This window comes from Mirounga angustirostris, unplaced genomic scaffold (assembly GCF_029215605.1).
Source record: "Mirounga angustirostris isolate CCGP_5_RB_7025 unplaced genomic scaffold, mMirAng1.0.hap1 SCAF_12, whole genome shotgun sequence".
In the NCBI taxonomy this organism is placed as follows: Eukaryota; Metazoa; Chordata; class Mammalia; order Carnivora; family Phocidae; genus Mirounga; species Mirounga angustirostris.
The window spans coordinates 52,548,321-52,575,458 of record NW_026991720.1 but is presented as its reverse complement, the minus strand read 5'-3'; the positions used below and the strand labels follow the sequence as shown (position 1 = coordinate 52,575,458).

The following is a 27,138-nucleotide window of genomic DNA, read 5'->3' as shown; positions in this document are numbered from 1 at the left end:
AATGCATACATGAACACACATACAAACACACACTTCTACTCCTATTCACAAGGGGTTTGTTGAGACCTACCTGTTTCATTCTTGAATGGGTTCTATACATTCACACCTTTCTGAAAAAATGTTTTGTTTTGTTTTTTTTTTGAAAAAATGTTTTTAAATAAATGTTCCCTCACTGGCATCATTTCAGTAGGCAAAACAGCATGTATTATGTTGCTCACCAAAACCAAATTCTCAAGGCTAGAGTTAAATGAGATTACCACATAATCTGAGTATGCGCAGATGGTTTCTTTGGAAATAGAGGTAACTCGGTAATTAATGTTACAAAGTTGCGTGTGTGTGTACATGTGGCATTTAGGGATCTATTCCCAGGATGAAGAAAATCATTTTGGGCGCCTGGTGGCTCAGTCATTAAGCGTCTGCCTTCGGCTCAGGTCATGATCCCAGGGTCCTGGGATCGAGCCCCGCATCGGGCTCCCTGCTCAGCAGGGAGTCTGCTTCTCCCTCTCCCGCTCCCCCTGCTTGTGTTCCTGCTCTCACTATCTCTCTCTCTGTCAAATAAATAAATAAAAATCTTTAAAAAAAAAAAAAAGAAAATCATTTTGATGTGCAAAAGATATAACACATTTAAGCATTTTTATTGACAAAGGATAGCAATCTATTATTCAGCTGTCTGTTCAAGTATTGACGATCACGGTTCGGTGAAGTGTCACTGTGAGATCCTACCTGAGGAAAACTGCAGCTGTCCAAGTGGTCCCAGAGACCTATGATCCACACCCAAGGCCCTGTGGACACTCCAGCGGATGAGGGTAGCTCTAAAGAATAATGAGGAAAGGTACTGACGAGTCCTACGGCTCCTTATAAGTAACAAGAACAATGAATACTGTGCCCCCAAATGTGCTACAATTCCTCTGGTGCATTTTTGATGATCTTTGAAACCAGGACTGTCTTCTGGGGCCTCCCTTGACACTTTGTCTCAAAACTCAATCTATTTGGCCTTTCCCCAGATCACACAGTAGCTCTTAAGCCACTGGAAAAAGTGGAGCCAAAGTAAGGATTCCAAGCAGGAATTTTATGTTCCCCGCAGATAAGAAATATAAAGTAACAAGATGTTCATGATCCTGTTGCAGCTGGCCGTTCGGAAAGTTAGTCATTCCCTGGGGGATTAACTTACTTTTATGCTCTAAGCAAACATGCCCGCTTGAGTCTGTGATAGACTAAGAAAAGGGAGATTAACTACACTCCATTTCTCTATTCCCCAGAAAAGGAGAGGCAGATAGCCAGGAAAAAGGGTGAGTGGAAACTAGCATTTCAGTGTTTTAAAAAATCTATCTCTACATATGGTAAGAATCATCACTGGATTGTGCTCATCATGTACTAAATGTGACTGAATCTTCCCCACTCTCACTAACCTAAGATTATTTCCAAACCTTGCTAACTTGGTGCACAATCTCTTAAGAGAATTCTAACTTTCTAAAGATTCATCAAAACCCAAATCCCATGCTATTTCTGCTTCCTGAACTGGTACCATCTTGAAAGCTGTCACTGTTATCTTCAGATACTACTATTCAAAAAGGGATTCCTCCAATGTACCAAACCCCACGTGTAGATTCATCAAGGACAAATGGAGGAAATCCTAGTCACCTTACATGCTTCCCAGACCCAGAAAGGGTATGAACAGAGTCCTGTGAAAGGCACATCCTTAGAGAAAATGACTGGGCTTCAGGTGAGATGGCAAAGGAGAGGAGATCCAAATATGCAAAAGCAGAACACAAGGACAGGCAACAGCAGAGGAAGGGGAGAGCCAGCAAGACAGAGCATCTTGAAAAGTTTGCATCCTTGAGTTCCATCGGGCACTGGATGATACAAGATAACTGCCTGTTTATTAAGACCCAGTTCCTCATGTCTCTGTAACAAGTATTTCCCAAAAGAACTCTAAGGAAAAGACAAATTGGGTGAAGAATCAGACAAAGGCCTAAGTTTAGTGCAGGTCTTAGTGAATGAGAGTAAACCAGATCCGTTCTATCCAGAAAGTAGAATCCCAAATGTGAAAAAAAGTGAGAACAAGACTTTAACTACAAAGAATGCTAGAAATCACAAGAGAACAAGTTCACAGGTGATGTGAAAACTGATGGAGTTACATCACAACTTCTGGGCACTGAGCAGAAGATGTTTTTGTGACACTGACAATGGGCAGCAGTCAGTTATAACCATGTTTTTTGTTCCTAGAGACGTGTTAAAAGAAATTTCATTGCAGGTTTCTTTTTCTCTAACACTTTCACCAAACATTATATATCCTAGCATGAATTTTTGCTTTGGGGGGGATTTATTTGCTTCAAGGTCTTCTAGAACTTGTAGCCAACACTCCATTTATAATTTGGGTTATAATTTTTTTTTCAGCTCAGTGGTACTTCTTGGAGGGGTGATATTATAGCCTATGAGAAGGAATTTAGAAATTCTATTCAAAGCATTAAATGTAGAGCTTCTATGATAAAGTTGGATGAACTGAAGAAAATGAGAAAAGGGAGAGAGCAGTAACATACAGAGAAAATGAAACTGATGAGAATGATAAACCAAATCAGCTTTTAGAAGGAATACAAGGGAGTAAGAATGTCTAGTTAATGATCCCAGAATTTTAGATTTTGCCCTCCTCCTCAGTGATCTTTCCTCCTAGATTCAGCACAGTCGATTTTTCATTTTTTAAAAAAGATTTTAAGTAATCTCTACACCTAACAGGGGCGCTCAAACTTGCAACCCCAAGATCAAGAGTCACCCGCTCTACCAACTGAGCCAGCCAGGTGCCCCATGATTTGTAATTTTAATTCATCTCTCAAGATATGTCCACAAACTCTCCATCACTACCACTACCAGGTTAGTGTTTTATTACAGATACTCAGCACTGTTCTTTTTCACCATCTAAGTAATGGCTGACTTCACTGGACCAAGCAGCACAGCATACCACACCACATGTCCCCTTGTTCTTCTGTAAGTGCCACTAATGTACCCATCCCACCAAATAGGCATCTAATACACATAATTCACAACTTAGCCTAATTTACATTACCTCAGTGGCTCGACAATTACACTGTGTGAACAAAAATCACAAATTTCAGTCAAGCCCAGGGAAGATATTTGTGTTTTCTTATCTCCAGAATTTCCATCATGAAAATTTAGCCTAAAGAAAGAGAAATAGCCTAATTGGGTTTGTTTTGGATGTTGGTCTTAAGTAAGCAAGAGATGGAAGCCCCCAATCAGCTTTATCTCCTACTCAACGATGCTCATGTTTCCATTTCCTGTCTTTGGACATTTCCCAAGTATGCTCTTCAACTGACAACCTCTCTGTGACTGGTTCCTCTAACTTTAGCCCTGACCTCTCTAAGCTCCAGGTTCACATCTCCAGAAGTTTCTTGAATATTTATATATTTTATATTTCTTTGTCCTCAAACTCAGCATGTTCAAACTCCATGTTTCCTTCCACATATTTTACTCAACTTCCTAAGAGTATCATCACTTTTCCATTCTGAGTCCTCTTCTATCTTTACCTAGTCCTACTGATTTTTTAAAAATTCTTTATGCTCCTTTTTGAACTCATTTTTCTTTTTGTTCCCACAAAAATCACAATAAAGTAGGTATTTGGCAACCTCTCAATCAGTATCCCCACCTCCAACTCTACTTTTTCTTTCTTTCTTTTTTTTAAGTAAGCTCTATGCCCAATGTGGGGCTTGGTCTCACAACCCCCAGATCAAGAGTCACATGCTCTACTAACTGAGCCAGGTGCCCTTCATCTTTCTTTTTTCTTATGTATCTATTTCATTTTGTTAATCTGTTGTTCAAAAAGTCTTTCACTTTTCTTAACCAGGAGCTTCTTCTCTAACCAGTTGGCTCTACTCAGCATTTTCCCTTTCTCCTTTCTCCACCTGCACACAATAAACCCCACTGCTAGAGTACATGTCCTCCTAATTACCACATGTTCAAATCCTGACTGCCTTCAATGGTAGTTCAAGACTCTTTGATTAAGTTATTACTGTTCTTGAATCTACTATCTATACACCACTATATTCAGTGCTCAATTGCCAATCACTTTGTACCTGAACTCTCTAAAAGTACTTGTCTTCCTGGTATGGCTGTAGGAAACATCTCACATGTCTTTGCTGCTTCTGAAACTATCCCGATAATATATTACATTACCAAAAAAATGAGGTATAGTTGGTAAGGAAACATGATTAGGAAGTAGAAAATTCTGAGTTCAGATTCTGGCTTTGTTCCTTTCTAGGTGAGTGACCTTGGGCAAGTTACTTTACCTCTACAAGCTTTCCTATCTATAAAACAGGGATAATGCCACCTATTTCATAGGGTTGTTGTGAAGTTTAGCAGAATGTATATGTATGTGTATATATGAATACATAGAATGTTTAACACTGTAACTGGTCCATAGTGAGTGCTTTCTAAAAAGATGGCTGTTATGATTTTGCACACAACAGGTACTCCTTTTTGGTCAATATTTTAAACTGCACAGTCTATAGATTCAGCGAAATCCCTATCAAAATTCCAACGGCATTTTTCACAGAAATAGAACAATTCTAAAATTTGCATGGTACTACAAAAGACTCCAAAAAGCCAAAGGAATGTGGAGAAAGAAGAACAAAGCTGGAAGCATCATGCTCCCCAATTTCAAACTGTATCACAAAGCTACAGTAATCAAAACACTACGGTACTGACATAAAAATAGACACACAGATCAAAGGAAGAGAATAAAAAGTTCAGAAATAAACCCAAGCATATATGGTCAATTAATGTACGACAAAGGAGCCAAAAATATACAGTGAAGAAAGTATGATCTCCTCAATAACTGTACTGGAAAAACTGGACAGCTGCTGCAAAAGAATTAAACTAGATCATTTTCTTAAATCATAAACAAAAATAAATTCAAAATGGATTAAAGACTTGACTGTAAGACCTGAAACAACATAAAACTCTTAGAAGAAAATATAGGCAGTAACCTCCCTGACATTGGTCTTGGCAATGATTTTTTGGATCCAATACCAAAAACAAAAACAACAAAAGCAAAAATCAGTAAGTGGGACTATATCAAATTAAAAAGCTTCTGTACAGCAAAGGGAAACCACCAACAAAATAAAAAGGCAACTACTGAATGGGACTATTTGCAACTCATATATCTGATAATATTTACAAGTCATATATATATCAAATACAAGTCAATAGCAAAAACCCAAACAATCCAACTGAAAAATGGGCAGAAGACCCGAATACACATTTTCCCAAGGGAAGACAAACAGATGGCCAACAGGTACTTGAAAAGATGCTCAACACCACTAATCATTAGGGAAATGCAAATTAAAACCACAATGAGATATTACCTCACACCTGTCCAAATGACTATAATCAAAAAGACAAGAAATAACAAATGTTGGAGAGGATATAGAGAAAAAGGAACTGTTGTGCACTGTTTGTGGGAATGTAAATTGGTGTAACCACTCTGGAAAACAGTATGGAGGTGCCTCAAAAAATTAAAAATAGAACTACCATATGATCCAACAATTCCATCTCTGGGTATTTATCCAAAGAAAACAAAAACACTAGAAGATATATGCACCCTTACGTTCACTGCAGCATTATTTACAATAGCCAAGATATGGAAATAACCTGTGCCCATCGATGAATAGATAAAATAGATGTGATACACACACACACACACACACACAATAGAATACCACTTTGCCATAAAAAAAGAATGAGATCTTGCCATTGGTGACAACATGGATAGAACTTAAAGCATTTTGCTAAGTGAAATAAATCAGAGAGAGAAAGAGAAATAGCATGGGATCTCACATTCTCACATATATGTGTAATTTAAAACAACAACAACAGCAATAGTAAAATACAAGCTCATAGATATATGGAACAGATTGGTGGTTGCCAGAGGTGAGAAGTTCAGGGGTCGGCACAATGGGTAAAGGGAGTCAAAAGGTAAACTTGCAGTTATAAAATAAGTCATAGTATGTACTGTACAGCATGGTGACTACTGTATATTTAAAAGTTGCTAAGAGAGAGCAAATCTTAAAAGTCCACATCACAAGAAAAAATATTCTGTAACTATGTGATGTGATGGATGTTAACTAGACTTATTGTGGTGATCATTTCACAATATATATACAAACACAAAATCATCAGGTTATACACCTGAAACTAATGTCTGTTGTATGTCATTTATGCCTCAATTAAAAAAAGGTTAAATAAAAAACTGCAAAGGTCACTTTAAATATTTTTTTCTTAACATGCTATCAAGATTCCATTTCACATGAAGCTTTATACCACCAATCCCTGTATTTAGTAAAAAACTACTTTTCTAAGCTACATTCCAGAAGGGTAGGAAAGGCAACTTTTAACTTTCAAGCTGTGTGCAGATGCTAAGACCTGGTGTATAAAACTCTGTGAAAGATCAGTTTCATCCACGTACACATCCCAATCCAGCACAATTTTCAGCAATTACCATTTCAATAATGAAGTTAAAGCAGAACTGAAGAATCTTTGGAGAGGTTAGAAAAGTTTCCAAAAAGCCAAACCAATGGATAAATATTGTGTCTGGATAGTTAGAGTCTGTCAAAAACTAGGGCTCAATGATTAGCAACCATAGCTAGCTTTTTCTATTAAGAAGGGCATGAGCTTTTCCTCAACTAACAAGGTAATTACCAACTCTTGATTAGTGGCTTTAGAAAACAACCGATAATGCTGCAACCTAGTACGTTAGAAATCAACGACCTGGTCTTTTGTTGGTTGAGGTAATTCTTTTTTTTTTTTCCCTAATGAAACATAAGGTCTTTTCTCCTTTGTGTGGCAGGTCACAACAATCCTTAGGTTAAGTCATACTGTACTTTGAAAATCAGATATCACGCCCCCGCTACGGTTCTGGAACTTTCCACCAGGAATATCTATGATCTTGCTGGAGAAGCTGCACTGAGGATAGCAAGTCAATGCCATGTCTCCTTCTGCCTTGATGTGGGCCTCCTTCATTGACGTGCACCTACAGAGCAAGTTCCTCTCTGCATTGCTACCCAAACGCCTTCCTTTGAAGACCCTGGCCCTTCTTATTTTCTGCCCTCGTAGGCAGGGAAAACTGCATGCCTTACCGCAGACGTTAGACGAGCGAGAATTTCATCACTGCTTTCTTCTGAGTCTTCCATTTTCTGATGAGACCTTTGAAAAACAAAGAATGATTTACTCTTAGTTGTGGTTGCTCAAATTTATCTACCAAGTTATGGGGAACACATGGCAAATAATGGCATTATTGTTTGTTTGTTTTTAAGATTTTATTTATTTGACAGAGAGAGACACAGCGAAAGAGGGAACACAACACTCACAGAGGGAGTGGGAGAGGGAGAAGGAGAAGCAGGCTTCCCGCCGAGCAGGGAGCCCGATGCAGGGCTCGATCCCAGGACCCTGGGATCATGACCTGAGCCGAAGGCAGACGCTTAACAACCGAGCCATGCAGGCACCCCAATGGCATTATTGTTTAATACATGAGTGAAAGTACCCATGCAGATAACGTGGCGTCGAAAATGCCAGGGGACCTAGCTCTGTTGAGGCCCAACTCTTCCTTCAAAATCAATTAGCAGGAACCTCTTTACAATATACCAATTAAATCCTGAGGGTCGAGTATTTGTCTCCAAATGGTATCACAGAATAGTTCTGACACACGAGATTCACAAATGTGGGCATGCACAAAGCATAAACAGATGTGAATGGAAGGTGGTTAAGTATCAAAAGTCCCTCCTAGCCTAAATGGAGTCCAGATTTTGAAAATCTGACACATGAATTTCCCACTACATTTGAATTTTACCTAAAACAGATTTGTTTTGAAGTGGTCTACTATAGGCCTAATACTGTGACAGGAATTATGTGGAATATAATAGCAGCAGAAGCTCTTCACTCCTTTTTAAAGATTTTTTTTTTTTTTTTGAGACAGAGTGAATGAGAGAGAGAGAGAGAGAGCACATGAGAGGGGGGAGGGTCAGAGGGAGAAGCAGGCTCCCTGCCGAGCAGAGAGCCCGATGCGGGACTCGATCCAGGGACTCCAGGATCATGACCTGAGCCGAAGGCAGTCGCTTAACCAACTGAGCCACCCAGGCGCCCGCTCTTCACTCTTTTTTAAAATATCAGAGCCTATACCTGAGAAGGCTCTAAACTCTCAAAAAAAGAAGACAGAGAGAGAGAAAATGCCATAGCCCGGTTGAGAAGCCAAGAAAATTGTGCATATGCTAAATAACTAAAGAGACATACAACATATAAGATTACTTTGTTTAGGGGAATCACCTTTGTAATGGAACTCATGAAAAAATTATCACCACACAAATGTATACACTAATATATAAAATGATCTATTCCTTTTTTTTTAATTGAAGTATATTTGACACACAATATTACCTTAGTTTCAGGTGTACTAAAATTATCTACTTAAAGCAAATTTTATAGAATGACATTTTTTCCTGGCTTGGTCAAAGAAAAAAAAAATTCATGCCAACTGATACATATGTCCTCGTCTCCCAGATCTATTCCACAGCAATCCTTTCGACGCCTCCCGTGGACTCGGAGGGGTCGCCGGTAATTGCCCCACAGGGTGGTGTTATCAAAATGGCAGTGCTCCGATTGATTTCAATCTCCGTAACTGCAGTGGGCTGGCTCCCGTGCTTGCCTGGCAGGGCAGGAGGGCTAAGGAGAAGCTCTTTAAGAAGGGAAAAGCGAGTCGGATCGATTCTGGCATCAGCTTCCTGTTTCTATGTTTTTAAAACCTTTTATAGAAAAAAACCCCAACAACAACAACCCTCTAAATCAGAGCAGTGGATGAAAAACCACTGTCTTTACAAGAACTGCATGATCTGGCTACAAAGCTGGGCTGACGTTGTCAAGTCCCGTAATGACCTGTGCTGCCAAGTCTTTTTGAAACATGAGCTAAAAATCCTCCCATATAAAGACAGTGGGAACGGAGTGTTGTAACTTCCCGTATTCCCCAAAAAGCAAGTTACCCTGAAAATGCATATTTCGAACAATGAACTTTATTATTAAAATGATCTATGCACGAGGTTTCCATATACATGATGTTCCATCGAGAAGAGATTTGCAACCCTTTATAACCTACGCCATCCAACCAGGTGTAGAGGGTTAAGCTGAGGTGACTGAACAGATGTGACAGGAAATCGAGAGCCAAACGCACTGGGCACGAGGGCACCAGCAAGGGCTTCAGCACCCGTCTGCATCTGCAGCGAAGCAGGGGCTGGTCACGTTGGCTCCTGCTTCTCAGACCCCGGCACATAGCTCAACGATGAGGTCAAAGGCATGAGGTATTTCGCACCAGCACAGATTCCATCATGAATGTGTTTTCAACAAACTGCTGAAAGGAACTCTGAATTCCAAGGGAAGTTCTTGTGTATGTGACTGATAATGGCTACTCCGTGAGTAATGGCTGAGCCATTGATGGTTTATTGACAAATAATTTAGTCCCTGTTCAGGAGCAAAACTACCTTCGGTCATTCTTCCAGCACAAAACATGCCTTGGCAAAAAAAAAAAAAAAAAAAAATCTGAAGGAAGTGTGTGTAAGACAGACAGAGATGACCTCCCAAGAGCTGTCCTGCAGCCCTCATCCCATTTTTATCACCACAACCAGAGCTCTCAAGTCTTTCTCCAGCCCCCAAATCTCCCCTGAGCTCACCTTGTTTTACCATGTGCCTTCAAAGGGGCTCTGGGGGGCAATTCCAGGAACCTTATTTTCTAGGGGCTCCGTGAAGTCAACATAACTTACATTGTACTCCTATTGCCTCGTGCCTCCGCGGGTTCTATGAGCGCCTCTCACGACTCAGCTCCATGGTCACCCTGTGGCCATTCCCTCTGTTTCCTTCAGTTCCCCCCTGTTAAGCCTCACTGACAACTGAAGCCTTCTCCTTCTCTTGCACAAATTATTTTTACTATCTTCTAACCAACTTCTTTGTCCCTGGCTTCTCCTCTTGTGCCAATCTCCCATAGATACCAGGATTATCTTTCTAAAACTGAGACCTGGTCCTGCTCCTCTCAGAGTCCAAACCTTCAGGGATTATCCTACAGCCTACTGAAAACTCTAGAATTCAGAAATACTCTTCCTTTCCCGTTCCTGTGCCCCATCCCCCCTGCACTGGCCAGCATCTGCATCTGACCTGGCGTAGAGTAAGGTCTTAGGAGCGGCTCTGATGGTAACAGGCAAACAGTGAAAGAGCTTAGAGAGAGGGGAGGATCACACCTCATCACTCCTTCCTTCCTCACCACTGTGTCCCCTCCCCAGCTCTATGCCAAAATGCCCAAAAATACCAGACTCTCTTTCCCCAACGAACGTATTTTTATGAAATAAGATAAATTCTGATTTTATGTATGTAAATACATGTCAGTGCAATCCAGTGAAGACAAAGTTCTCCCATGTCAGATCAAAACAGGTAATGAAACAGGGCAAGGGGGAATAAAGGAAAGAATCAACTCTAATACTTGCCTAGTTTCCCATTATTACTCGAGGGGATCAGTGAACAGGAGAGGAAGAGAGAAGCTCCGTGTGGTTTGTCAGTGTTCAGAGAAGGGAAGCGGAGAAACCCCGGCTGGCATCAGCAGGTAATGGCAGTGACAAGTGACATGAGACAGAAAGAGACCAGCAGTGACCCCAGGAAGGAAGACCCATCCCAGAGTGTGTGTGCCAGCAGGAAGCTCTGGCCCAGCAGGCACCACAGATTTACAAATTCCCATTCTGCTTCTCAAGGTCCCTGCTTACCAACAGTCCAAGGCAGGCCCAGTAATTCTCCAGCAGAAAGTCCTGAGTGCGGGTACTGTGGGTAGATGTCTTCAGTAGTTTGAGAGGTATCTTATCGGCTCTACCTTCCAGGTGTATCTCCCATTTGACCACTTCTCACCACCTCTACCATCACCACCACTGTTGTCCCAGCCATCAAATCTTTTACCCAGGAGCCAGAGTGGTCTTTTTTTTTTTTAATTTGAGACAGAGAGAATGAGAGAGAGAGAGCACATGAGAGGGGGGAGGGTCAGAGGCAGGGAGCCCGATGCGGGACTCGATCCAGGGACATCAGGATCATGACCTGAGCCAAAGGCAGTCGCTTAACCAACTGAGCCACCCAGGCGCCCCAGAGTGGTCTTGTTAACATGTAAGTCACATCATGATGTCCCTCCTCTGTTCAAAATCCTCAAATGACTCCCCATCTCCCTCAGTATAAAACCAAAGTCTTCACAGTGCCTGACAACTCTCCCCCCCCTTCACATTTGCTTCAACTTTAATGTTTCCATCTTAGACCTCTGCACGAGCTATCCCTTTAACCTAGCACTCTTCCCTCAGATAGCCACCTCACTTTTGCCTCACAGCCTTGAAGTCTCTGTCAACTTCTTTCCTGACCCTTATCTACATATCCCTCACTTCCTACTTTATGTATCTTCATGAAGTTTTCTATCTTTAACCAACTTAAATCTGTTTATTTAGGAAATTGTCTGTCCTCCCCTACTAGACTGTAGGCTCTGTGGGACTAGACATTTCGGTTTTGTTCCTGGTTATATCCCCAACAATTAGAACACAACCTATAGAAAGTCTATAAGAGGCATTCAATAAATAACTGTTGAATAAATTAACAGAGTACCTGAAACTTCAAGGAATGCTCTATGAATCACTATCCCAAGACTACCACTGCATAAGATATTAGCTTGTTATCTGTAGTCAGTTCAACTGAAGGACCCTGCTTTTACTCAAGAACGCTTTCCCTGAGCTGTTCCATTGTTCTCCCAGCTCCCTGCAGCAGTTCCGTCTTTCAGTGACCTTCTTGTCTTTCAAATCCAACCATGACTTTCTTATATCAAATACCAAAGATGTGCTAACTCTGAAAGTATCTTAAATAAAGTAATAACAGTACAAGGATCACCCCACCTCCTCATCTTCTTCTAAGAAATAACTAGTATAGATGTAGTGATAGTTTACAACCTGGCCAATCATTTGACAATCATTTGCACAATTCATCCTGCAGCAGAAAAGAACAGTAAATCCCCACTCAAGAACATCTCTCAGCTCTGACAGCCAAATAGTCACATAGTGTTGAGCTCCAATGAAGAACCTCAGGAGGCAGCACCTGGGGGCCATTATCTGGGCAATGGAATTCGTTTGATACCAGTCAGGCCCAGTGTAATTTCTAACAACTTGGATTTAACTGGTATCCCTGCAGGGTCTCCCAGAATTCTTTTAGTGAGAATGCCTTCATGAGAATTAGTATAATGGGTTTGAGATTATTCCAATGACGTTCTTAAAAATAAAGCTTGTCATAAATTTTCTATATGAGAGACAGAACCCACACTTCTCAACCAGATTTTGGCCAAAATATTTGTGCCTTAAGATTCAAGAGGAACCAACACCATCTTGGAGTTGGAAAACCCTACTTCCTTTTTAACTGAAAGAAGTTTCATGGTATTTCAGGGTGGAAAACTGGAGGCATTTTATTATGGAAATATTATCCAAATAATACCACTTTACATTTGTGTATTGATACTTCGAAAGTGCATGAATTCTGTCTGTCCATCTATGTCTCAGTACTGAACAGCGTATGTGGGCTGCCAAGAGCTACCACTGTGCATAACATCGATCCTTTAGGAAAATGTGTTAAATGTCTATTGGATGGTTGTTGGGATTGCAAAGATTTGGAGTCAAGCAGTTCAAGAGGTGGAGACTGCATATAACTGGCACAAGCCAAACCCGCTGAGCGGTTATCCATGACTTTCCAGACGTACTCGTGCCAACACTACACTGAGCTGCACGTTACAAAACCTAGTAACAGGAGTTGTGGCCTCAGTCAGCTTTCATGTAAAATGCTATTACTGCTCTCCCAGGGGCTTCGTTTGTGTCTGAGTGCTTCTTGCCTACACAGTACACATCAACCTTCACATCAAACAGAGATATTCTAGATTGGGACCCAAGGAGGGAGGGGAACATGCCCCTCTCCAAATCAGAATTCTAACAGGGAAGAGTCTGTTCTAGGGGGATGTCAGGCAGGCCTGTTCACTACTTCCCACCATCACCAACCCCTAAAGCCGGGCTGATGTTGAGCTGTCCTGTGCTATTTGTTTGGTTTGGAGGGACTGGAGGGAAATGCAGTATTTAGGATGGACCTGAGACTACCTCTGCTAGAGGCTGATGAAATTCTAGGGCATGGGAAAAAACAGAACCAAGACAAACTATATAGGAATCTTTCAAACACGATCCCACAAATAAGAGATGCACGGACAGCACACACCCATATGAAAACAAAACATCTTCTTTACCCATTCATCTGTCGGTGGACATCTTGCCTCTTTCCATAGTTTGGCTATTGTGGACATTGCTGCTATAAACATCAGGGTGCATGTACCCCTTCGGATCACTACATTTGTATCTTTGGGTAAATACCCAGTAGTGCAATTGCTGGGTCGTAGGGTAGCTCTGTTTTCAACTTTTTGAGGAAACTCCATACTGTTTCCCAGAGTGGCTGCACCAGCTTGCATTCCCACCAACAGTGTAGGAGGGTTCCCCTTTCTCCGGACTATGGAAAGAGCCAAGATGTCCATCAACAGACGAATGGATAAAGAGGTTGTGTATATATATACAATGGAATATTATGCAGCCATCAAAAGGAATAAAATCTTGCCATTTGCAACGACGTGGATAGAACTGAAGGGTGTTATGCTGAGTGAAATAAGTCAATCAGAGAAAGACATGTATCATATGACCTCACTGATATGACAGATTCTTACGCTTAGGAAACAAACTGAGGGTTGCTGGAGTGGAAGGTGGGGTGGGAGGGATGGGGTGGCTGGGTGATAGACATTGGGGAGGGTATGTGCTATGGTGAGTGCTGTGAATTGTGTAAGACTGTTGAATCACAGACCTGTACCTCTGAAACAAATAATACAATATATGTTTAAAAAAAAAAGAAGAAGATAGCAGGAGGGGAAGAATGAAGGGGGGGAAATTGGAGGGGGAGACGAACCATGAGAGACGATGGACTCTGAAAAACAAACTGAGGGTTCTAGAGGGGAGGGGGGTGGGGGGATAGGTTAGCCTGGTGATGGGTATTAAAGAGGGCACGTTCTGCATGGAGCACTGGGTGTTATACGCAAACAATGAATCATGGAACACTACATCAAAAATTAATGATGTAATGTATGGTGATTAACATAACATAATAATAATAAAAAAAAGAGTCAGACACTTAACCAACTGAGCCATCCAGGTGCCCATTAATCAGCATTTCTGAAAAATATACACAAATTACACAGGAAAAGGCAAGCCAAATTATGATAATAATATACCAGGAAATCTAATGGGCTAAAGAAGAAAAATCGGGCAAATTTCAAGAATGCATGAATATTGAGTTTTGCCACAATCAGATTATCATTCCTACAGAGAAACATGTAGCTTCTGAGGTGTATTTTTTCCTAATTTCAATAAAGTTAAATTGTTTGTATTTAAAAAAAAAGAAAACAAGACAATCAGTGGGTTTGGCAAAATCCATCTTGAAAATAACTCTGCCAACACAAGTGAGAGTCACTTAGCCTTATCTGTGATTGTCAGAGGCCACTTCTTGGGAGAAGTGATATCCAGAATATCACTTTTGGGGTGACACCACTATCCAGGGATAAGGAGTGGCCCTGGAATTGTAGCAGGATTACCAGGGCAAGGAAGTAGGAAATGGCAGGAGACAAAGCCAAGGCCAGACCAGCCAGGGCCTCATCTGATACTGCTAAAGAGATTTTGTTTTGTGCTGAGGGCTATGAAGATTGATGGAGAAGTAACTAGATTGATGGAGAAGTAACTAGAAGAGGATATAAAATCAAAGGTTGGGTGGTTTCCAGTTATTACGATTGAGGGAATCATTTGTTTGCTGAAAGAAAAGAGCCAACAAAGAGATATGAGAAAGCAGGAAAAGGAAGTCTCCAAGGAGGGGTAGGACCCTCAGCCCAGAGAGAAGAATGAGTCTTGAGCAGAAAGAGAGACTCTCCCTCCACCAAACTGAGAATAAATGATGTTAAGTCAGCGGACGATGTCACAGTTCACAGAGTCTGTTCTGTACTTGCTGACTGTCAGGCAAGGAAACTTCAGGGCCTTTCTCTTGCAGAAATATTTCCTGGGCCAGATTTGATATTTTTCTTTCTTTGAAATCATTGATATCAAGTCCTAGACACTGCCAAAGAGAATGCTCCTCCAGGACAGACTCAATCTCCACCACATCTAACACCCACTGGTCCCAGGAGAGTAAGAAAGTACACTCACCTTCTCTAACATCTATATTCTGGACACACCTATTTTGCATAACAAAGCAAATTCTTACGACAAAAAAGAAAAAGTGGGTTGGTAGAAAAATGAGAATTAGATTTTTCTTGTGATCTTTAATATCATGAATACAACCTTCTGTTCAACCTTCTAAAGGGAAGTTAATTTTTCACAGGATCAGGCTACTAGTTGTGCTTACAGAGGCCATTTACCAAACACTAGTAAAATGTGAATGTGACAGGTTTCACTGAGTCCAGGATATATAGTTACACATTCATCAAAATTGAATAAAATTATTATTGATATTTTTGCATTTTATATTGAAGATTTGAGGATTAATAGTTAATATTTAATTAAACAGCTACATTTCAAATGCTAGCACAACCAGGCCTAAAAGTTCAACTTCTGTTAAAATTCCTGTACTACTCTTAAATAATTATGTACTCTGATAAAAATAAGCAATCTGTTCCCACATCTAGAATAAGCCTTTTCTGTAAACAATGGAAATTTTGGAGGGCTTAGTGCTTCCTTGGGGGAGGGGGTGATGAGTAATAACAAAGACTAAGACCAGCTGATTTCATAGCATTTTTTGTAAAATTTAAAGTAGTAAATGGAAACTTTCTTCACCTAAGATCCTAATACGAAACTTATGCCAAATTCCATCACAAAATTTTTTTGAGAAAGACTCAAAAAATGTTTACTCATCCAGTATTTATTTCCTCTTCCCCAAAGAGCATAAAATGAGAATCTAATTAGGAAAAGTCAGGAATATAAAAGGTAGGTTTGGGACAGGAATGGTGGACTTGAAGTTGATCTCCCTCTTAAAAGATGTTAATTCAGCACCAGTTCAGAAATTAAGGATGCCAATGGATTTCTCACCTTGCTTAAACATGTCAGGTAGACAAGGCAAAATTAGGCAGAATAAGGACAATAAAGGAATGGAGGTGACAGGGTGGAAGGTGGTGGTGGCATTAGCGTTCATAGGGTGCCAAGGGGAGACAGGGATCTGAATTTTGGAAATCACCATCGTGAGGAGGATATTAAATAAAGGACTGAGTGAGGGCACAGCCAGAGTGAGAGCAGAGAAAGAAGTCTGAGGACTAAGCACCAGGATGCTCCCTGTTCAGAGGTCAGTGTTTCCAAAGTAGGTTTTATTATTATGTAGATATGGTAAGGCCAACAGACAAGGAGATGACTGCCATTGAAAAGATATGTCAGTCTGGGGAGAATTAAGGTCTTAATAATATTAAGTCTTCCATTCCATGAACATGGAGCAATCCTCTTATTTAAGTCTTATTTGATTTTTTTTCCATCAGACTCATGGAAGTGTTTGACATACAGCTCTTGCACACTTTTTAGATATGTACCTGAGTATTTCAGTGTTTTTTGTGCTAGTACATAAAAAATAGAATTGATTTTTGTATACTGACTTTGTAACTTGTGACCCTGCTAAACCTGCTTATTAGTTCTAGTAAGTTTTTGGTAGATTCCTTGGGATTTTCTATTTATATAATTAAGTCATCTGCAGAGAGAGGTGGCTTTATTTTTTCTTCTAATCTGTATACATTTTATTTCTTTATCTTGCCTTATTGCACTGACTAGTGTTGAAATAATTAAAAGGAGATTATTAGCCTTGTTCCCTTAGTGGGAAAGCATTCAGTCTTTCACTATTAAGTATGATGTAAGCCATAGGTTTTATGTAAGCTTTACCAGATTGAAGAAGTTTCCTTATAGTCCTAGTTTTCTAAGACTTTTTATCCTGAATGGATACTGAATTTTTTCAAATGCTTTCTCTGTATCTATGGAGTTTATCATACAGTTTTTCCTGTTAGACTAAATCTGGTGAACTATATATACTGATTGATTTTTAAACTTTGAACCATCATTTTATTCGTGGGATAAACTCCTGTTTTTCATGATGTATTATCACTTTTATAAATTGCTGGATACCATTTACTAATATTTGTTGGGAAAGTTTCTTTTATTCTTTTTTTTTTTTTTAAAGATTTTATTTATTTATTTGACAGAGAGAGAGAGAGCGTGAGAGAGGGAACACAAGCAGGGGGAGTGGGAGAGGGAGAAGCAGGCTTCCCACAGAGCAGGGAGCCCGATGCGGGGCTCGATCCCAGGACCCTGGGATCAGGATCTGAGCCGAAGGCAGACGCTTAACGACTGAGCCACCCAGGCGCCCCTGTTGGGAAAGTTCCTGGTTTTCACATTCATTTTCTCTTTCTGAACTTTGTCCTAATAATGCTGGCCTCATAAAGGGCCTTACATTACTTACATATGGTCGTATCCCCACAGGGCCAAGCACAAACTTGTACTTCACACAAACCTGATGGTCAGTTAATGCCTGTTGAGGAAGAGTATGGGTGGTTGCCTCTTCCCAGATCTTCTTCTCCCTGTCCCTTTTCCTTACCTAAAAGCTAAGAGGAGCAAATTCAATTATCTAAGGACTCCGGACTCCCTTCCAAATATAAATGCTTATGAAGCTAAATGTACGGAATTTCAGGAGTGTCAGCCAAGTGGTGGTAAGTACCATGCTTGATAAAATCTTCGTCATAATGGTTTTAATCTGACTTCTTTACATAGTATTTTACAACTCTGATTTAATTAACATTCACATTTCCTATCACTTAACCAAGCTCTTTCTGTATGGCTGACTTTACAGAACTGTTGACTTCAACTTTGGTGTACATTAGCCTCCCCTTTAGAACTTGGCATTAAGTACTGATAGGGTTGTCTCAGCTCTCCATCCCAAGCCTGACTCAGTAGATCTCAGATTATGCCTCCTTCTTTTTGAAAGGATCATGGTTGAGAACCACTGCCATAGAGGTCACTTCCAAGTCACCTTCTGCCTTCATTTTACGTCACCGCCACCAAGTACAAAGGCCTGTCCCTTTGGCGAGTTATGCAACCCGCCTTGCCTCAGCTCCTTCATCTGTAACTTCAAACTTCAGTTGTAAGAAGTGTTAATCATTACTGCTACTATTGATTTTATTATTGTTGTCCCTGCCAGGCCAGCTTAGGCCAAGTGACTACGCCAATTCTTCCCCATTTTTTTTAAGTAGGGAGACCCCTTTTACATAGAAATGGATCACAGACCCATAAACTCTGTACATGTTGATTAAGCAAACACATGACAAAAATGTTAACCGTGACTTCAAGTAACAAACTGTATTTTATTTATTTCAGAACCAACGATACAGTTAGGTCATTTTCTTTATTCAGTGTAAAGATAATGCTTGTGTTCCCCATGGATTTACACAGCCCTGCATCCATGTGAGACGTGCTCCCCACCCTTCTCAAAGGCTGAGTTCCTCTCGCCGTGGCGCACTGCTCCCACCACATCCAGGCGCCTTGCACTGCCTCGACATGCCACCGCTCTTCCTAACCTCATGCCCTGCACGCTGTTCCATCTACCTCAAATACCCTTTTGTGTCTCTGTCTAGAGCATGAAATAATGAATGCTAATAAATTCACCTTTTTTCTTTTTTTTTAGAGAGGGAAAGAGAGAGAGAGAGGAAATGGAAGGGAGGGGCAGGGAGAGAGAGAGAGAATCTTAAGTGGGCTCCACGCCCAGCGCAGAGCCAAATGCAGGGCTCCATCTCACAACCCTTAGATCATGACCTGAGTCGAAATCAAGACTCAGACGCTTAGCCGACTGAGCCACCCAGGTGCCCGGCTAATAAATTCACCTTAACCCACTGGACTGAGCTTTCCCTAGAGTTGGTTAGTTAGGAATCTAAAGGTTAAGATACCATTCAATTAAGCGCACTGCTAAGTAAGAGTAACAACAACGAACATGTTTTTGTTTTGTTTTTTCAATAACTAGAATCAGGAAAACTCAGGCTGGGATGCCATGAGAGGGAGCTGTTTCAACAGATGTCAAGTGGCTGAATGGACTATCTGTGGAAGCCACAGCCAGACTCCTCAGGAGCATTGGCAACACCAGTAGGTACAGAGGAAGGCCCATCAGCCAGGCAGGACCAACAGACACTGATCCAGCCAGGATAGACAAACCCAACTTGTACCAGCCCCAGGCTCCACAGCAGATGCCAAGAGAACACCCCAGTTATACCTCAGGGATCATTAGGGAAGTGGCTGCCCATCCACTAGGCAAAATCAGTGGGGATGGGAAAGAGCCCACCCTGACAGGAGAGCCTCCTCTACCAGGCTTAAGAGACCCACACCACTCACCACATACCAGAGGTTGTCTTCCTGAGGAAGAGGGAGTGGGCCCAGACTGAACCTTTTTACCAAAATATGCTCCACAGCCTTTTAAATTACCTTATTAGAATAATTTAACTGGATTAGACTAAAATTATGGGCTTCTTTTCCTTCTTTCCAGCTACCTAGCAAGATGGAGGCTCATGTGGACAATAAATAATAGATTGCTCAGAGGAAAAATGAAGACATCACATTTTTCTTTACATGTCTGAGTGTAGCACGAGTTACATTTTAGCAATCCTCTAGAACTTTTTAAATAACAGCTTAAATGTTAACTGCCCTGTAATTGGAGAATATAGTTTCGTGTATTCGAGGTTCATAGACTCTGTCTATTCAGAGCCCTACTTACTGCTCCCACCCCTGGTAAGCTGACAGCCACTGTAAAGGCGGTTCAACTGAAATAGCCGCTTCCTCACAGAGTAAATCCTCCCATTTCTCACTAGTCCTAAAGGCACTATTAGGCTGCCTCTCCCTAAGCTGTTACTTCAGCATTTCTAACCAACCACACACCCCCAATCTACCTCCCCCACACACAAAATTAAAAAAAAAAAAAGAGTTAGAAAAAAGTCCATTCTGGATGACTTGATTTGGCTTTCAGTTTGAATAAAATACCATGACTGTGATTTTTTTCTCCCAGAGAAAGTACCCTCGACACTCCTTTCAAATTATCTACTCAGTTTGGATGTAAAAGCTTTTTTGTATACAATAGGAATTTTTTTTCCTCAAATTAGCCCAGAAACCTGCAACACCTCCATTTGCCGTCCTGCTTTAAACATTCTTTTCTAAATGGAAAAAAAAAAAAATCCACTTTAAAAAAATACATTTGTACAGAATTGTGTTTACATAGAGACGTTAACATAGAGATGTTAAGTAGCTTCCTCACATAATTTTACAGAGATTTAGAAGACAGCAAATTAGAGGGACCTAATGCAGAACCACATACACAGACCTTAATAGCCTTCAAATATCAAAAAGGCTAGTAAAACGACCCACAGGACGGGATTTTCAGCTCGTGAAAGGACAATGCAAGTTAATGCATCAAAACGACTTTAGAGGCCATTTCAGCAGAACAGATAAAAATGGGTTAAGAGAGCAGAATGGACAGCACAGGACGAAGAATGACACAGAAGAATGGAAAAATTGTGGGATGCAAACAGCAAGAGCCATTAGTTACTAAAAGTCAGATTGACAGGAACTGGAGACATTGTGGAAGTTTTGGGGTCAAGGTAGGACTTGGGCTCCCCCTTGAGGGGTGGGTAGAATTTGACCAGATAAGGAAAGAGGCAGAGGAAGAAGAGCAGCACAGGAGGGAGTAAACGGGTGTGAGATGGGGGGTTAGAATGAATGGGGATCACCAGAGAGCAGAAATTCCCACGGGCATCACAAGCATCGAGCCCCAGAAAGGCTGAGCCATCACAGCTGGAAGAGGACAGTGTCCCTGGGCACCTCCTCTCCGACCATACTTTCTTCCAAGTCTGGATAACCTAAACCTTGGCTTTCCAAAGTTTAGCAAAAATTTTACCCTAGCTTAGAGGTTTGCTTGTAACTCTAGCACAGAAAAAAATTATTTATTTGTATATTATATACACATATTAAATATGTGTATACACCCATCTCCTGCCTTTTGAGACTCACAGTGGTTCATTAATTTTATCCTTTATAGTTAGTAGTTATAATATGGGACAGATGGATCCATAGCTCCCCAATGACAACTGCCCCAGAGGAATGACCACTCCCAATGTACCACCACCAATAAAATACCTGCTGATAAACAAGGCACAAGTGATTCTCAACTCCAGATGCATGCCATTTGTGTTTAGTGATCGATGTGACAAATGACTGCAGGTAATCTGGAACTAATATTAGGAATCGAATTTTGAAAGTAATTTTTAGAACCTAGAGTGGACTCAGGGTTTTCCTCTAACAAGGTCATCTCCCCCAGTGGCATTCCAATCTGCTCTCTGAGTCAGGGAGAAAGCAGTGGAGCGAAATCATGAGGACTGCCCGCAAGCTGATTTCAGCTGCCCTTATGGCCCTGGTACCCCGTGTACGCCCATGCGACTGGACACCTCCATCCTGCGTGCAGGACAGGAAATGGTTAAGAAGAGCTGCTAGAAATAGCCAAACTGTGGAAAGAGGCAAGATGTCCATCGACAGATGAATGGATAAAGAAGAGGTGGTATATATATACAATGGAATATTATGCAGCCATCAAAAGGAATGAGATCTTGCCATTTGCAACAACGTGGATGGAACTGGAGGGTATTATGTTGAGTGAAATAAGTCAAACAGAAAAAGACATGTATCATATGATCTCACTGATATGAGGAATTCTTAATCGCAGGAAACAAACTGAGTGTTGCTGGAGTGGGGGGTGGGGTGGCAGGGATGGGGTGGCTGGGTGATAAGACATTGGGGAGGGTATGTGCTATGGTGAGTGCTGTGAATTGTGCAAGACTGTTGAATCACAGACCTGTACCTCTGAAACAAATAATGCAATATATGTTAAAAAAAAAAAAAAAGAAGAAGAAGATAGGAGGGGAAGAATGAAGGGGGGGAAATCGGAGGGGGAGACGAACCATGAGAGACGATGGACTCTGAAAAACAAACTGAGGGTTCTAGAGGGGAGGGGGGTGGGAGGATGGGTTAGCCTGGTGATGGGTATTAAAGAGGGCACATACTGCATGGAGCACTGGGTGTTATATGCAAATGATGAATCATGGAACACTACATCAAAAACTAATGATGTAATGTATGGGGATTAACATAACAATAAAAAAATTAAAAAAAAATAAAGAAGAAGAGCTGCTAGAGAAGGCCAGTCTCCCGGCCTCAAGGCAAGGCACAGTCATCTCTAGCTTCCAAAGCACACACTCCTTCTTGGAAAGCTTGTTAAAGTTTATTAAAATGCTCTCTGACTTTTCTCAGGAAATTCTCACCTCTATTAAAAGCATCTTATACTAGGGGCGCCTGGGTGGCTCAGTCGTTAAGCATCTGCCTTCGGCTCAGGTCATGATCCCAGGATCCTGGGATCGAGCCCCACATCGGGCTCCCTGCTTGGCGGGAAGCCTGCTTCTCCCTTTTCCACTCCCCCTGCTTGTGTTCCTGCTCTCGCTATCTCTCTCTCTCTGCTAAATAAATAAATGAAATCTTAAAAAAAAAAAAAAAAGCATCTTATACTAAAGAACATTTTCTGTTTCTGAAGAATTACGTTTGAATTTTGCTTTACCATTCCAAGGTCCTCTATGCGAGGTGGTGGTGGGAAAGTCATAACCATTTTGGAGTCTGTCTAACATTTTTATAGTTTCTGTTTATACTGTCTTAGGAGGGGAAGCTGGAATGACTCCTGGATCACACTCTGGCAGGTGTTAGAAGAGTAGCTGTTAGAGTCACCCAGGCATGGATTCAAACCCTAACGTTCCACTTACTACTCATGTGACCTTGGACAGGCCACCTGGCCTCTGTGCCTCACTTTCCTCACTTATAATAAAGCAACAATAGTAGTAACTTCTAGAATTCATCTGAAGATGAAATAATATAAAGCAGTTAGCGTAGTTCCTGACATTAAGATGTGTTTCTACAATCAACCTATTAGCACAGTATCTCATTAATATTCTAACACTTATTTCTTTTCTAAAAGCCTGGATTAACTGTCCAGTTGTTGTTTTTTTTAAGAGTAACTCATCTTTGTGATGATTGTAGGTGTTTCTCCTGAAACCTACCTTCCTATCCATGAGATAAAAATGACACCACTTGCCCTGCTAATCTCACAGACCTGAGAGTCCACAGTACGGGAACGTATTTTGAAAACTGAATATGGAGAAGTTATTGACGGAAAATTTTAATCTAAAATTCATTATTCCAAAATAAGCTTATCATGAATTCCGTGGAGAGACGAAGACATATCAACAACACCATCTCATGACTCAAGCCTTGTTCCCAAGCCTTCTCTAATGAATTTTAATTCATTTTAATCATATAGTGATTCACTATCTTCATGTGATAGTGATTCACGTGTTTTAATTTGCCAAATGTTGCTTCTCGCTTATTTTCAGAAAGGTCTGTTGAGCTCTTTCTTAGGAAAGTCACGATTTGGAGAGCGGATAATATGTCAGTTATTATTTTATTTCAACCTAAGCCAAGTCATTTTTACTCCTAATTTAGATCACAACTCACACAGTGATGATTAAATTAGCCGCAGCATGGTGTAGCTGGCAAGGCATGAACTTCTGGGATTTGAATACCACTTCAGCCATTTTTTAGCTGGATTTAGTCTCCAGCCATTCCTTTTACCTTTCTGAACTTGCCTCTGAGAAATGGGAACGGGACAGCTATCTCTTACAGGAGATGGTGACCTTAAAGAGTGGAGCACAGTGCCTAGAAACAGGAAATATTCTCTAAGTGAGAATAATTTTATATTAGAACAAAAGAGCATCTACTTACAGTTCACAGATGCCCGCTCTAGCAGGAATGAGAGGCACAAGTTGCAGTAAAAGTTTGACACCATTCTGCCATTCTTCTTCTCTTTCAAATTCACAGTACAAGTAGCTACATTCATCAGAAGAAAACTGGTAGAAAACATAGGTATCTTGAAAGTATAAATTCTGGTCCACTGTTGGAAACAAAAAGGGGAGGATCTATTTTTTTAAAGTCTATTATTTAGTGAGTCATAAACCAAATAATAAATTGAAAGCCCTACTAATTATTAGGGAGAACCCAGCGGTAGGATTATAATTATATATTCTAAGTCCATTCATGTTCACAATCCCATTGAATTAAAAGGGACTTAATGACCAACCTATTTTTATTACTTGAGGCTTTAGCCAGCATATTCATATATATTTTATGATTCTTCTGCTTCACAGACAGGTGAAATCAGTAACAATTCAAAAAGTGGGGAGAATTTCTTGTGTGTCTCAAAGCAAACAGATATATTTAATTACTTGAGCGATACACAAATGTAACACTATCTCAAGTTTTAAACCGTGGTTCTCAACTGGGGGCAACTGTGACACCCAAGCGACGTTCGGCGGTATCTGGAGACATTTTTGGTTCTCACTACTAGAGGGTGCTACAGGCATCTGGTGGGTAGAAAAAGTGATACTGCTAAACATTCTCTAATGTACAGGACAGGCCCCTACAACAGGATTACCTAGCACAAAGTGTCAATGCTACCAAGGCTGTTTTAAAAGGAATCAAGAATTAGAGACTTATCCAAAAAAACACTGACACAAATTTTTTTGCTCACCAGAAACATGAACCTCACAAGCAAGCTGGTAACATTCCTCAAAGGTAGTTACCACTTTTCTAAATAAGAATATCAGGCGCTAGGTATTAACAACTCACTGAAATTACACCTACATTCCCATCTGTACTACACTGGGACTTGGGTATACCTTTCTGAACCTTACTATGCTCTCTGACTCTCAATATTTATTACTTATGGAGACAAAGGGGCTTCCTAGTGACCAACTAGCACCTGCATGATAAAGCTAAATTAAGAATCCAGATTGCTTAACTTCTAATTCTTTAATTCCCTGGGCTCAACTAAGAAAAGTGCTATCTGCCATCTATTTTAGTTGCTAGTTAACATCAATTTTGTGTTCTGTTTAAACAGCTAATTTTCATAGGTCATATCTCTAATTGTTCATGATTAATTAAAATGGCGTAACATTCCACTCATAAAATCAGTTTCTGATAATTATTCTAAGTACAGCTAGATAAATCACACATTTAGAGCAACTAAAGATGTCACTGATTAAAAAAAATTGTGAGCAGCCTTCTGAGTAGAGAAGAGGGTAAGGGAAAGACTCTTAGACGTAGTAGTCTATACATCAGCAAGTACCTAATTATTTTTACAAAAGGTGTGAGAATTAATCAAAAGATGACTGGTCACTTTCGTTTATAAAATGTGAGAGAATGCAAATATTTACCTGTGAAAACAATTTCCATCCAGATTGTAACATCCTCTAGAAAATCAACGTAAATTTTGTTCTGGTAGCTTAATCAAATAACGCTTCCATGCTTTCAAAACATGTAATACTGACCTGATAACATAATTCCCATATCCAGTAGGAGCTGCCAGACCCCTATGGCCATAGATCTGCACTGGACAAAAGGACAGTGTTCTAGAAGCCAGTCTACCAGCTCTGACCCAACACAGCTCCTCCTGAACAAAAGGAAAGCCATTCATAGTAAGACAGTGTTGCCACTCATTTGCCCAAGAATTGATCATTAATATCATCCTTTTCATGCTTTTTTAAACAAGGGACTCAATAATAAATGAACAGGCACCTCTTATTCATCTTTCCAATTTCAGCCCAGTATCACTTCCATAAGAAAACTTAGAATCATACCCTCTTATACTTTTGCTTCAAATCGCCTAGTAATTGTAGTAATTGTACATCCTTCTGAATGAATAATATCTGCTTTCCTCACTTCAGAATCATTTTCAGGATATCAGGGACTATGTATATAACTCACTGTTAAACCCCAACAATTAGAATATTCCAGGCACATAGCAAGTTCTCAAAACATGTGTTTGAACAAATGAAGGAATAAATTCAGCAATCCATTATATAAATATAATGCTTCTGCCTTGGTAAGACAAGCATCAAGGTGATGGTGATAAACTTTTGTTCAACCCTTTACAGATTTTTATCTAGTCTTTTTGAGAACAAAATAACTCCAAGAAGATTACACAAAGTTAGGACCACAGTGAGTGGTAAAGAGTTTTGTTTGCCACTCTCCAAACATATTAAATCCTAAAATTTGTCTCAAAGAACAATAAATATGACCATTATTCTTTTTAATATCATCTAAGCAATCTAGCTAAGCAGCCTAGATCATAAACTCATAAACCCAGATGTGTGTGATGGATTCCGCTAACCACATACACAAAAATATCCCCTGTAATCTGTCTTAAAATACACAACTATACTTGAAGCATGCCCCAGTCTGGGTATCACAAGCAGTATTTTCATGCCTACTTTTTCATCTTTATCAGCCTCAGATGGAAACTCAAAAGAAGACAACTTCTTGAAATACGGTTTTCATTTGAAGAAATTTCACTGAAAATCATTCTCCCTTATGAAAACGTCACTAAAATGTTTTTTTTTTTAAAAGACGTATCGTGTAAATGGCTGTCTTTATTCCATATTTGATATTTAAGGATCAAAACACATCAACATTTATTTTATTCCTAAAACAGAAAAATACTACTTATTTTTTGTGACTGGTCATAGTCATCAATATCTAGAAATCACACAGTGACCAATAATATGAAGAAATGCCATGAGGTACTACATTTTCAGAGGTATTTGTTTTGTGGTTTTGAGTTTGTTTTTTGTTTTTACACCCAACATGGGGCTTGAACTCACGACCTCAAGCTCAAGAGTCGCATACTCTATAAACTGAGCCAGCCAGGCGCCCCTCTGCTGAGAAATTTGAACAAATATTCCAGCTTTTGATAAAGCATCACTTTTTTTTTTTGGTGAAGTGTCACTATTTGAAAGATACTCTAAGGCAATTAAGGCAATACCAGACACATTTAGTTGCGCGTTAGCATTAAGACATTAGAAAGATT

At 40.3% G+C, this 27,138-nt stretch overlaps 1 protein-coding gene across 3 annotated transcripts in view; it reads right to left on the bottom strand.

The window, feature by feature from the left end:
• RAPGEF5 (Rap guanine nucleotide exchange factor 5) overlaps window positions 1-27,138 on the bottom strand; it is a 230,985-nt gene that overhangs the window by 158,936 nt on the left and 44,911 nt on the right. For all 3 annotated transcript variants that reach the window (XM_064575177.1, XM_064575178.1, XM_064575179.1), the window contains 3 exons: window positions 25,601-25,722; window positions 23,997-24,165; window positions 7,146-7,212 (listed from right to left, as the gene is read on the bottom strand). In XM_064575177.1, coding sequence (XP_064431247.1) covers window positions 7,146-7,212; window positions 23,997-24,165; window positions 25,601-25,722 — 358 coding nt within the window. The remainder of the gene's footprint in view (window positions 1-7,145; window positions 7,213-23,996; window positions 24,166-25,600; window positions 25,723-27,138) is intronic.